General features: G+C 41.9%; 1 protein-coding gene across 1 annotated transcript in view; it reads left to right on the top strand.

The window, feature by feature from the left end:
* kif6 (kinesin family member 6) overlaps nt 1-14,083 on the top strand; it is a 231,250-nt gene that overhangs the window by 33,616 nt on the left and 183,551 nt on the right. Inside the window, exon 6 of the mRNA XM_029641050.2 lies at nt 5,013-5,142. Within this exon, the coding sequence (XP_029496910.1) occupies nt 5,013-5,142 (130 nt within the window). The remainder of the gene's footprint in view (nt 1-5,012; nt 5,143-14,083) is intronic.

Raw genomic sequence — 14,083 nt, forward strand, 5'->3', positions numbered from 1 at the left:
GTTTCTTGTATTATGGTCTCTTGTTTCTTTAGAGGTTTCACTTTGTTGTCCTTTTTCTTTTCCTTTTTCTTCTGTCCTTATTTTGTCTTCCTTTCTTCTGTTAACTAGATATTTTTTGTTGTTATTCTTTGTAAGCTAGCTAGCTTCTTCCAGGAGAGTCCCTAGCAACTGCTTAGCAACAAGTAAACAATTCAGCTAGCAATTCAGCTAGCTAAGATAACTGTACAATTTTATGAAAAATAGTTACTTCTTCAAAAGCCTGTCTTTTTGGTTTGTTCCTTGTTTTGTCTTCTATTGAGTCTTGCAGTTTTCTCTTGATTTTTTCGATGTACTTCACTCTAAAAACCATTTAAATCTCAATATATACAGGAGCTCATTTTTCAGCAGCAGATCTCATCTCTATTCCTCTACCTCCAGCATCTTTTCATTTTTTATGCGTCTCACGGATGTTCTTCTTTGTCATCCGAACACCTCAAACTTAGAATGGTCTGTCCATAACAGTTTTCTCCAATCTTCCTCTGCCCAGTGTCTATGTTATTTTGCTCATCTGGCGTTTTGCGGGTACTATTTAATAAAGCTGCCAGTTGAGGACTTGTGAGATGTCTGTTTCTCAAACTAGACACTATGATGTACTTGTCCTTTTACTCAGTTGTGCACTGGGGCCTCCCACTGCTCATTATATTCTGGTTAGAGCCCGTTTGCGCTTTTTGTGACAGGAGTAATACACAGCGTTGCATGATATCTTCAGTTTCTTGGCAATTTCTCGCATGGAATAGCCTTCATTTCTCAGAACAAGAATAGACTGATGAGTTCAGAAGAAAGTTATTTGTTTCTGGCCATTTTGAGCCTGTAATCGAACCCACAAATGCTGATGCTCCAGATACTCAACTAGTCTAAATAAGGCCAGTTTTATTGCTTCTTTAATCAGAACAACAGTTTTCAGCTGTGTTAACATAATTGCAAAAGGGTTTTCTAAAATTATAAACTTGCATTAGCTAACACAACGTGCCATTGGAACACAGGAGTGATGGTTGCTGATAATGGGCCTGTGTACGCCTATGAATATATTCCATTTGAATATATTTCCATCTTACCTATGTACCAACCAATTCTGATTATTCCCCAACACATTACAAATCTGCCTTTTCCAGCTACAATAGTGATTTACAATGTCTGCGCTGTATTTCTGATCAATTTGATGTTTTCTTTCAAAAACAAGGACATTTCTATCTTCAAACTCAGTGCCTATTTTCTTGACATCATGGGAAATTCAAAAGAAATCAGCCAAGACCTCAGATAAAAAATGTGTAGACCTCCACATGTCTGGTTCATCCTTGGGAGAAATTTCCAAATGCCTGAAGGTACCACGTTCATCTGTACAAACAATAGTTTGTACAAACACCATGGGACCATGCAGCCGTCATACCGCTCAGGAAGGAGACGCATTCTGTCTCCTAGAGACGAAAATTGCAAATCAATCCCAGAACAACAGTAAAGGACCTTGTGAAGATGCTGGAGGAAACAGGTACAAAAGTATCTATATCCACAGTAAAACGAGTCCTATATCCACTTAACCTGAAAGGCTACTCAGCAAGGAAGAAGCCACTGCTCCAAAACCGCTATAAAAAAGTCAGCCTACGGTTTGCAACTGCACATGGGGACAAAGATTGTACTTTTTGGAGAAATGTCCTCTGGTTTGATGAAACAAAAATAGAACTGTTTGGCCATAATGACAATCGTTATGTTTGGAGGAAAGAGTGTGAGGCTTGCATGCCGAATAACACCATCCCAAACATGAAGCACGGGGGTGGCAGCATCATGTTGTGGGGGTGCTTTGCTGCAGGAGGGACTGGTGCACTTTACAAATTAGATGGCATCATGAGGGTGGAAATTATGCGGATATATTGAAGCAACATCTCAAGACGTCAGTCAGGAAGTTAATGCTTGGTCGCAAATGGGTCTTCCAAATGGACATACATTTTCTACAGGATTGAGGTAGGGGGTGTTGTGATGGCCACTCCAATACCTTGACTTTGTTAGCCGTTTTGCTACAACTTTGGAAGTATTCCTGCCAGAGCCGCTGTCTGTCCAGGGCTGCCAGAGCCGCCCGTCTGTCCGGAGCTGCCAGAGCCGCCCGTCAGTCCGGAGCTGCCAGAGCCGCCCTCCTGTCCGGAGCTGCCTGAGCCGCCCTTCACTCCGGAGCCGCCAGGGTCGTCCTTCACTCCGGAGCGGCCAGGGTCGCCCTTCACTCCGGAGCGGCCAGGGTCGCCCTTCACTGCGGAGCCGCCAGGGTCGCCCTTCACTCCGGAGCCGCCAGGGTCGCCCTTCACTCCGGAGCCGCCAGAGTCGCCCTTCACTCCGGAGCCGCCAGAGTCGCCCTTCACTCCGGAGCTGCCAGAATCGCAGACCCTCAGTCCAGAGGCTCCCCTCAGTCCAGAGGCGCCCTTCAGACCAGTGGCGCCCTCTACGAGGGTCTTCAGTCCAGGGCCCGCTGTCAGGGTCCCCGCTTCAGATGTGCCACCTCAGTGGGCCAAGACTGAGGTGGAGCGGTGTCCACGTCCCGCACCCGAGCCGCCGCTGTAAAGAAGGCCCACCCGGACCCTCCCCTTTAGAGTCAAGTTTTGCGGCCGGAGTCACGCCCTGGCATTAGAGAGGCTTTTTATTCTCTATTTTGGTTAGGCCAGGGTGTGACAAGGGTGGGCATTCTATGTTCTTTTTTCTATGTTTTTGTATTTATTTGTTTTTGGCCGGGTATGGTTCTCAATCAGGGACAGCTGTCTATCGTTGTCTCTGATTGAGAACCATACTTAGGTAGCTCTTTCCCACATTGGTTTTGTGGGTAGTTGTTTCCTGTTTTTTGTTTTTTCACCTTACAGGACTGTTTCGTGTCGTTCACTCACTTCGTTGTTTTTTGTCATTCAGTGTTCAGTTTATTTCCTCTTCAGACGAAGAGGAGAGTCGTTATAGCATGTTTCTAACAGAAACAGCATTATATTGTCAGCTCATATCTGCATGAAGCTGGATTCAATGCTCTCGTCTGCATTAAAATCAAATATCTATGTAGGTTGGATGTGACCGCAGAGATGAGGTGCGCACTGTCGACCACACCCCCTGACTTTGAGAAGCTCCTACGAGACATGCATCAAGCACACCCATCTCATTAGTGGTGGTGAGAAGATACATTATGTTAGACTAATTTGCAATTGACTGTCATAGCCCCACATTAGAAATATGTGATGGTGAGTTGAGAAGACAATCAGAAATACTGTTAGATTTCAATTGACTACCAATAGCCCCAAATAAAATAGTTAACATGGGCTTTTAATTACAATTTTTTTTCACGTGGTTGGGGTTGTGTTAATTTTCAGATACTCTATCAAAATGGGGTCGTGGGCCAAAAAGGTTTCGGAACCCCTGTCCTACAGTGTTCGCTGTCATTGCATTCTGACTCAGTATTCATGTCCATTTTGACATTTGTGAATGTTTTAATGAAGAATCAAAATGCATTTCACAAGTGAAACAAGATCCCGCAATGATAACCCATTTCCAACAATTTCCAAGGTACGTACGATCATTGATTGGTGTCAGCAAGCATTGGTTGGAGGTACTATCCACTATTGTTTAATACATATTTTTTTTTAAATACAAGTGAATCAGGACACAGTAATATCCAGTGGGAGCTAAGAAGGATAGCACCCCAGTAAAGTCATCATGACCGTTGATGACCGAACATTAGCAAGGAAGGTCAAGAACTATCCTACATTACCTACCTCATCCCCATACTGTATTTATTTATTTATCTTGCTCCTTTGCACCCCAGTATCTCTACTTGCACATTCATCTTCTGCACTTCTACCATTCCAGTGTTTAATTGCTATATTGTAATTACTTCTCAACCATGGCATATTTATTGCCTTAACTCACCTAATCTTACCTCATTTGCACTCACTGTATATAGACTTTTTGTTTTCTTTTGTTCTACTGTATTATCGACTGTATGTTTTGTTTATTCCATGTGTCGAATTGCTATACTTTATCTTGGCCAGGTCGCAGTTGCAAATGAGAACTTGTTCTCAACTAGCCTACCTGGTTAAATAAAGGTGATTTAAATGTTTTATTTATTTTTATTGTGTGACGTTGTATTAACAACATGTCAATCACCCATTTGCATGATTTCAAACTTTCACTCTGCCCTCTCATCCTCTTCGACCCTGTCAGTCAATCAATCCTGTGGGATGTTTTTGCTGGTTGTGGCCTAGGATGTGACACCCAGCATCTGTACAAGCCATCTCTATTTGATGTCACTTGATGTGGGCAATAACTCATCCACTGTTTGTTTTTCAGAGACTGCATCCTAAATGGCACCCTGTTCCCTACATAGTGGACCCATAGAGCTCTGGTCAAAAGTAGTGCACTATACAGTAAAGGGAATATGGTACCATTTGGAACGCATACAGATTGTGTCTGTCTATCACATTAGAATCTGGGAATGGGGTAGATACAGCAGGCTAGGGCGCTGGGCTGTAGCTGTAGCCCAGTGACTTGGACTGTGTTCCAAATGGCACCCTGTTCCCTATGTAGCACATTACTTTTGAACCAATAGTGCACTATATAGGGAAAAGTAGTGTACTATATAGGGAGTAGGGTGCCATTTGGGACATAGCCTTGCAGATGCAGTTTGTTTGGATTGAAGGCTGGCCTCTGGGAGGGGGGAATGATGTAACCTTATTAAATAGCCTCAATGTGGAGTTAGTGTCATTAGGCCAATTTTTTATGGTGTATAAATCACAGATATTTAAGATATCACAAATTCAAATAAAGCTAAAATTACAGTAAGCAAAAAGGAATACGTTATATACTCACATTACTCACTATGGATCCCTTTTGGAGTTTGAGTTTTGAACAGATATTATGAACAAGCCCTCTTTTGTTGATTGGAGGCACTTTTTTCGTATAAACATTATCTCAGGCTGGTGAAATTTGTGTGTGTGCTTGCCATCTTGACTCTACAGGAAAGTTACCATCATGGAAGACCCGGACCAGAACATACACCTGAGAAACCTGTCACTCCATCAATCAGCCAATGAGGAGGAGGCTCTCAACTTGCTCTTCCTGGGAGACACCAATCGCATGATTGCAGAGGTAAGGAGTTGGAAGCAAGGGCTTGGAGGACGTCATGGGATAACGTCTCGCCAAAACCCTAAAAAGGCCTTTTCACAATGCTAGCTAGCCTGTGGTCACACAAGCATTTATTAACCCTGGGCTAGGGATTCACACTTGTATTCCAAAGCCCTGGACACAATGTTATAAGTAATGAGACTTTTATTAGCACCTTATTTCCTTTTGCTTCTAGCCTAGCATTTGATTTCCAACAGTGATAGTTTGTGTAAATCTTGCTGTCTGACCTACGAAACAATGTTTCACTTTTGAAATTCGATCTTGCCACAATACAGAGAATGCTGACCACAAACGAAACATCAATACAACTTTTGTGATCCAGGTGAAATCATGCAAAAATATTTAATGGATTTATCCAATTAAATGTAAATAGAAAAGTTATAAAAACAGACAAATGGAGTGTTTGCCCCCCCTTCCAGAGAGTTTGTAGCTTTAGTTGGCTAAATTAGAAGACGTTAGCCAGCCTGCACAGCAAGCATTTTTGTTAGGCATTGCAACCAATGTTTTTGCACGGATGAAGTAGTATGAATTTACTTAACAAAATAACTTGCAGAATGCATTACAGGCATCACAAATATATGTAAAATAGGTGACAGTGCAGCATTTTCGATTGGACAGTGTGCTTTCTGGGCATTGTTCTTAACCCTGTTTCACACTGGCTCTTTTGGCACTGTGTTTCTGGGGCTAGCCCCGAAAATCCGGTGCTAACCCTGCTCTGGAGCAGAGCTGGCTAGCCTTGGGCTAAGGTCGGCGCAAGCCCATTTTAGAATGTGAAAATGTGAACACTCGCTTAGTTGCGGCCTAAAATCTCCCTAAGCCCAGGGCTACTTCTTAGCCTTGGGATAAGGTGCAGTGTGAATATGCCTAAAGGGACCTAATAGTAACGTTGCCTAATGTCTTTAGGACCATAGAATTACATTTGTGACTTAAAATCAAGCAAACTTTTTAAATTTGAGAACAAAATTCTTATTGCAATCCAAAATACTGATATTGAAAGCAAAACATTAACCCAAAAGTATTGATAGCCAAATAAATAATGTTGCAAGGAAATAGTTTTGATAGGCAAGAACAAATTAATTATAAATTAATGCAAAAATATATATCTTTGAAACCTTTTAAATGATAATGCAATTGCGATGAAAAGCTTCCATCGTTGCTTTTTTTGGGTTATGTTACCCTGCCTTTTGCTTTCGCTGCCTTTTCTTTGCAAAGTTTTCACACATTCATTGATGCCCCTCTATTGGTCAACCGGTTTTGCATATTTGTATGAACATAACAAGATTCAACAACTGAGACATAAACTGAAAAAATTCCACAGACATGTGACTAACAGAAATTGAATTATGTGTCCCTGAACAAAGGGGGGATCACAATCAAAAGTAACAGTCAGTATCTGGTTTGGCCACCAGCTGCATTAAGTACTACAGTGCATCTCCTCCTCATGGACTGCACCAGATTTGCCAGTTCTTGCTGTGAGATGTTACCCCACTCTTCCACCAAGGCACCTGCAAGTCCCCGGACAGCCCTAGATGCCTTCAATTGCCGAATTTATAGGCATGCCCAATGTAGGCATATTTTTGGACAACGTGATATTTCGCTCCAAAGTGAGAACTTGAAATATAATGTAGGTCATTAAATAATCGAAAGAAAAACATGTTTATTTATTAGCGTAGTGGTTATAAGTATTTGTGCAATTCATGTGAAATAAGCATAATGTGAAATCATTGTCAAATGCACAAGAGTTACTGTTGCATGTAGGTCTAGATTATTTATTGATCAACTCTAAACCATTTGCAAGTGGCGTAGAAACCATTGACTCCACTGACATTTTTCTATTATCGCCACACCTGCTGGTAACTCTTAACTGGTTAATAAAGCTCATGAGGTGTCATAAATATCTGTCGACTAGGTGAGACTCACGACTAAAGGGGCTTCATGCATAGTTTTTTTTTACCCATAGGAGTAGGAGTAAAATGTCTCTATTCTCAGTATTTTCAACCAATTTTCTACTCTGAGACGCTTTGTGGATTCTGGCCTTGGATTGTGCAACATTTGCCCACTATTTTGCACACCATGTCATGCCCTGACCTTAGAGATCCTTATTATTCTCTATGTTTGGTTAGGTCAGGGTGTGACTCTATGTCACACCCTGACCTATGTCTTCTGTTTCTTTGTTTTTGGCCGAGTGTGGTTCCCAATCAGAGGCAGCTGTCTATCGTTGTCTTGTTCTCCGCCTTGGTCTCCTTCTACCAACGAGAGCCGCTACACACCAGTTCTGTCAAAATTGTTGTTAATCATTGCTAGACAACCATTTTCAGTTCTTGCCATCGATTTTTCAAGCAGGTTTAAGTCAAAACTGTAACTGTGCCACTCGCGGACATCCACTGTCTTCTTGGTAAGCAATGCTTGAAAATATGGAGAGTTGTACTCAGTAATGTTTTGTATTGGATTTGCCCTAAACATAACACTTTGTATTCAGGACAAAAGGTTAATTGCTTTGCGTTGTTGCATACAGGTTGCATGTTTTGGAATATTTTTATTCTGTGCAGGATTCCTTCTTTTCACTCAATTAGATTAGTATTGTAGAGTAACTACAATGTTGTTGATCCATCCTCAGTTTTCTCCTATCACAGGCATTAAACTTTGTAACTGTTTTAAAGTCACCATTGGCCTCATGGTACAATCCCTGATCGGTTTCCATTCTCTCCTGGCAACTGAGTTAGGAAGGACGCCTGTATCTTTTTATTGACTGGGTGTATTGATACACCATCCAAATTGTAATTAATGACTTCACCATGCTCAAAGAGATATTCAACGTCTGCTTTTAAAAGTTTTACCCATCTACCAATAGGTGCCCCTCTTTGCGGGGCATTGGAAAACATCCCTGGTCTTTGTGTGTGTGTGTGTGTATAGTGTGTATAGTGTGCCTGTGCCTATGTTTGTGTTGCTTCAGAGTCCCCGCTGTTCCATGAGGTGTATTTTTATCTGTTTTTTTTTTCAATCTAATTTTAAGGTTTGCATGAGTTACTTGATGTGGAATAGAGACTACATTCCATGTAGTCATGGCTCTATGTAGTACTGTGTGCCTCCTATAGTCTGTTCTGGACTTAGGGACTGTGAAGGGACCTCTTGTGGCATGTCTTGTGGGGTATGCATGGGTGCCAGTAGTTCAAACAAACAGTGCATTCAACATGTCAATACCTCTCACAAATATAAGTAGTGATGAAGTCAATCTCTCTTCTACTTTGAGCCAGTTGAGATTGACATGCATATTAATGTTAGTGCTCTGTGTACATCCAAGGGCCAGCCGTGCTGCCCTGTTCTGAGCCAATTGCAATTTTCCTAAGTATTAATGTTAGTGCTCTGTGTACATCCAAGGGCCAGCCGTGCTGCCCTGTTCTGAGCCAATTGCAATTTTCCTAAGTACCTCTTTGTGGCACCTGACCACACGACTGAACAGTAGTCCAGGTACAATGAAACTAGAGCTTGTAGGACCTGCCTTGTTGATAGTGTTAAGAATGCAGAGCAGCACTTTATTATAGTCAGACTTCTCCCCGTCCTAGCTACTGTTGTATCAAAATGTTTTGACCATGACAGTTTACAATCCAGGGTTACTCCAAGCAGTTTAGTCACCTCAACTTGCTCAATTTCCACATTCATTAGAAGATTTAGTTGGGGTTTAGTGAATGATTTGTCCCAAATACAATGCTTTTTGTTTTTGAAACATTTAGGATGAACTTATTCCTTGCCACCCACTCTGAAACGAACTGCAGCTCTTTGATATGTGTTGCAGTCATTTCAGTCACTGTAGTAGCTGACGTGTATAGTGTTGAATCATCCGCATACATAGACACACTTTTTTTTACTCAAAGCCTGTGGCATGTCATTAGTAAAGTTTGAAAAAAGTAAGGGGCCTAGACAGCTGCCATGGGACATTTTTTTATTGTACCTGGATTTTGTTTGAAAGGCTTAAATTGAAGATATGGGAAATAGGAGTGGCAACATCGAAAAAATTGACAAGAAACTAAAGATCTCGTACAACGCTGTGTACTACTCCCTTCACAGAACAGCGCAAATTGGCCCTAACCAGAATAGAAAGAGGAGTGGGAGTTCCCGGTGCACAACTGAGCAAGAGGGCAAGGAAATTAGAGTGTCTAGTTTGAGAAACAGAGGCCTCACAAGTCCTCACCTGGCAGTTTACCCGAAAAACACCAGTCTCAACGTCAACAGTGAAGAGGCGACTCCGGGATTCTGGCCTTCTAGGTAGATTTGCTAAGAAAAAGCCATATCTCAGACTGGCCAATAAAAAAAGATTAAGATGGGCAAAAGAACACAGACACTGGACAGAGGAACTCTGCCTAGAAGGAATATGAATGTCACCTGTTACTAGCAAGTTATTGATTTCATCAACCTTGTTTCTTAAGCTACATATCTTAACGTGGGCTATTTTTAACACTTCTGGGATGCTTGATTGTTTTTATTGCTTTATTGGGAAGCTTAGCAGAGGCATGTTCAGGTTATTTATGTTAGTGCAGGGAAAGCTGCACACAGGGGACTTCCTGTTAGTGCACACCACCTCAGTACTAACAGTATTACTGTGGTTCATAGTTATATGATCAATAAGGATACTTACATTGTCTTCCAACACTCCTGGGATACTGTACATTTGCTGAAACATTATGACAACTCAGCGACACAATGGTAGGGATTAAATGATCTGTACTTGGGTCACTGATAAGTCATTGTCTCAACGCATCCTTGAAATGCTGTGAAAGGATCCAGGAACCCACATTATTTGGGTGGATCCCATCCCCCTTGAAATGCGAGCTTTGTTTCCAGAAGGTATCAAAATTGTAAATAAATGTTACACCCACAGAGCTGCAATGGTCTCTTAGCCAGTTATGGAGGGCTGAAAGTCTGCTGAACCGTTCAATGCCACGATTTAGTGTGGGCAGAGGTCCAGCTATTATGGGGCATTTGTTGGTGTCAAGTAGTGACCCAATCAGTTCTTTTAAAATCCATCTCCAGCTATTCTCAGCTGTCCTTCATAATGTCATTCGACCCCACATCAACCATGACAGTATCAGACCCCAGTGACTGACGCACAGCCCCAAGTACAGATACAGTGGGGAGAACAAGTATTTGATACACTGCCGATTTTTGCAGGTTTTCCTACTACTTACAAAGCATGTAGGGCTCTGTAATTTTTTATCAAGGGACACTTCAACTGTGAGAGACGGAATCTAAAACAAAAATCCAGAAAATCACATTGTATGATTTTTAAGTAATTAATTAGCATTTTATTGCATGACATAAGTATTTGATACGTCAAAAGGCAGAAGTTAATATTTGGTACAGAAACCTTTGTTTGCAATTACGGAGATCATACATTCCTGTAGTTCTTGACCAGGTTTGCACACACTGCAGCAGGGATTTTGGCCCACTCCTCCATACAGACCTTCTCCAGATCCTTCAGGTTTTGGGGCTGTCGCTGGGCAATACGGACTTTCAGCTCCCTCCAAAGATTTTCTATTGGGTTCAGGTCTGGAGACTGGCTAGGCCACTTCAGGACCTTGAGATGCTTCTTACGGAGCCACTCCTTAGTTGCCCTGGCTGTGTGTTTCGGGTCGTTGTCATGCTGGAAGACCCAGCCAAGACCCATCTTCAATGCTCTTACTGAGGGAAGGAGGTTGTTGGCCAAGATCTCGCGATACATAGCCCCATCCATCCTCCTCTAAATACGGTGCAGTCATCCTGTCGCCTTTGCAGAAAAGCATCCCCAAAGAATGATGTTTCCACCTCCATGCTTCACGGTTGAGATGGTGTTCTTGGGGTTGTACTCACCCTTCTTCTTCCTCCAAACACGGCGAGTGGAGTTTAAACCAAAAAGCTCTATTTTTGTCTCATCAGACCACATGACCTTCTCGCATTCCTCCTCTGGATCATCCAGATGGTCATTGGCAAACTTCAGACGGGCCTGGACATGCGCTGGCTTGAGCAGGGGGAACTTGCGTGCGCTGCAGGATTTTAATCCATGACGGCTTGGTTTTCTTTGAGACTGTGGTCCCAGCTCTCTTCAGGTCATTGACCAGGTCCTGCCGTGTAGTTCTGGGCTGATCCCTCACCTTCCTCATGATCATTGATGCCCCACGAGGTGAGATCTTGCATGGGGCCCCAGACCGAGGGTGATTGACCGTAATCTTGAACTTCTTCCATTTTCTAATAATTGCTCCAACAGTTGTTGCCTTCTCACCAAGCTCCTTGCCTATTGTCCTGTAGCCCATCCCAGCCATGTGCAGGTCTACAATTTAACCCTGATGGCCTTACACAGCTCTCTAGTCTTGGCCATTGTCGAGAGGTTGGAGTCTGTTTGATTGAGTGTGTGGACAGGTCTCTTTTATACAGGTAATGAGTTCAAACAGGTGCAGTTAATACAGGTAATGAGTGGAGAACAGGGGGACTTCTTAAAGAAAAACTAACAGGTCTGTGAGAGCCGGAATTCTTACTGATTGGTAGGTGATCAAATACTTATGTCATGCAATAAAATGCAAATTAATTACTTAAAAATCATACATTGTGATTTTCTGGATTTTTGTTTTAGATTCCGTCTCTCACAGTTGAAGTGTACCTATGATAACAATTACAGACCTCTACATGCTTTGTAAGTAGGAAACACTGCCGATTTTGCAGGTTATCAAATACTTGTTCTCCCCACTGAAAATGTCTTCTCATCGAACTCCCTATCACAATCGCCGGAATGATCTGTCCTCTGCCGTGTCTCAAAGCAGATTGCGAGGCCAGAGCCGCAGAACTCACCTGAAAAGAGGGCTGCTTAGACGCCGGCTGCGTGCAGGCCACAACAAAGGCTCGGGTGGTTTCCACCCATGTTAACCTCTTTGGATAATTGATACTCTTTTTTTTTCACAGGTGATTCTGGCTGATGACCTGTTCACATAGCTGAGAGAGGCCGAGGAGGAATATCACTTTGTCTCCAATAATACTACTAATATTTATAACTGTACCGATAAGATTGAGAGCAGACTCATTGTCGCTGAACTGTGTTCAGTCAAGTGTATAGTGCAAATTTGGGCCTCCTGAGTGGTGCAGTGGTCTAAGGCACTCCATTGCAGTACTAGCTGTGGCTCTAGAGATCATGGTTCGAGTTCAGGCTCTGTCGCAGCCGGCCGCGACCAGGAGCGCTGTCATGGGGCGCCGCACAATTAATCCAGCGTCGCCCGGGTTAGGGGAGTGTTTGGCCGGCAGGGATATCCTTGTCCCATCGCGCTCTAGCGACTCCTGTGGCGGGCCAAGTTTATAGTGTAAATTTGTTACCAGACACATGTTCAAGGTGTTCTGCAAATAGAATTACAATACAGAAATGTTCTTGCTCTTTAGTGACGTTCTGCCAATTTTACGTTGGAAAGCATTGTCAAGGAAATGAGTTGAATACTTTGTGGAAATTTTTACCTGTTACTTGAACACCCGTCATTCTTGAATGGACAATAATAACGGTTAACTGTAGGACACTGTCTCTATCACAGGTCTCCAAGTGTACAGTAGGGCTATATCCTTAAAATAATTTGTGGTCGTTTATTGTACAGACTGATTGCCATGGACATGACTAATCAATTAACTAATTAAACACATCTTTATGCCTGTAATTTTCCAGTTGACATTAGCAAGGAAAAGCTATATGCATTAATTCCCATTTCTGGCAGCTTTAACAGTATTGAGTCAAGCAACAGCTTCGTCAACTCTCCCCAAGGATTAACACAAAGAATGTTAAGGACTTGCTACCTAGCTTCTTAGCCTGTTAGCTAGCTAACATAGTTAGGTGCTGAAGATAATAGTTCAGGACATACAATTGACACATTTAACTTATGAAATTAGCAATCAAGCTAGTTTATACAGTAACAAACAAGTTGCTAGCAAGTTATCCAGCCCACTCTGGGTCTTCCATTCCTGTGGCGGTCCTCGTGAGAGACAGTTTCATCATAGCGGTTGATGGTTTTTGCGACTGCACTTGAAGATACTTTCAAAGTTCATGAAATATTCCGTATTGACTGACCTTCATGTCTTAAAGTAATGATGGACATTTTTCTTTGCTTATTTGAGCTATTCTTGCCATAATATGGACTTGGTATTTTACCAAATAGGGCTATCTTCTGAAAACCCCTCCTAACTTGTCACAACACAACTGATTAGCTCAAACACATTAAGAAGGAAAGAAATTCCACAAATTAACTTAACAAATTAACAAGGCACACCCGTTAATTGAAATGAATTCCAGGTGACTACCTCATGAAGCTGGTTGAGAGAATGCAGAGAGTGTGCAAAGCTGTCATCAAGGCACAGGGTGGCGATTTGAAGAATCTCAAATATAAAATATATTTTGATTTGTTTAACACTTTTTTTGTGTTATTTCATAGTTTTGATGTCTTCACTATTATTCTACAATGTAGAAAATAGGAAAACGAAAGAAAAACCCTTGAATGAGTAGGTGTTATACATTTTTGACCGGTAGTGTAACCAAATAAAAAATTAAAGGCAAAGAGGGAAGCGTTTCATCGCAATCATTGCAATGGTTTCACTTTTTGTTTTTTTGCATTAATTTGCAATTAATTTGTTTTAGCCTTTCAAAATTATTTATTTGCAATATTTAGCTCTCAATACTTTTGGGTGAATGTTTTTCTGTCCATCGATTTTTTTGTTTGGAGTACTAAGAATTTTCTCATTCAAACGGTTTGCTTGGTATTAAAAGGACAAAAGTAATTCCATATAGGACGTCCACTGTTTGCTTGGTATTAAAAGGACAAAAGTAATTCCATATAGGACGTCCACTGTTTGCTTGGTATTAAAAGGACAAAAGTAATTCCATATAGGACGTCCACTGTTTGCTTGGTGC

This window comes from Oncorhynchus nerka, linkage group LG28 (assembly GCF_034236695.1).
Source record: "Oncorhynchus nerka isolate Pitt River linkage group LG28, Oner_Uvic_2.0, whole genome shotgun sequence".
Classification (NCBI taxonomy): Eukaryota; Metazoa; Chordata; class Actinopteri; order Salmoniformes; family Salmonidae; genus Oncorhynchus; species Oncorhynchus nerka.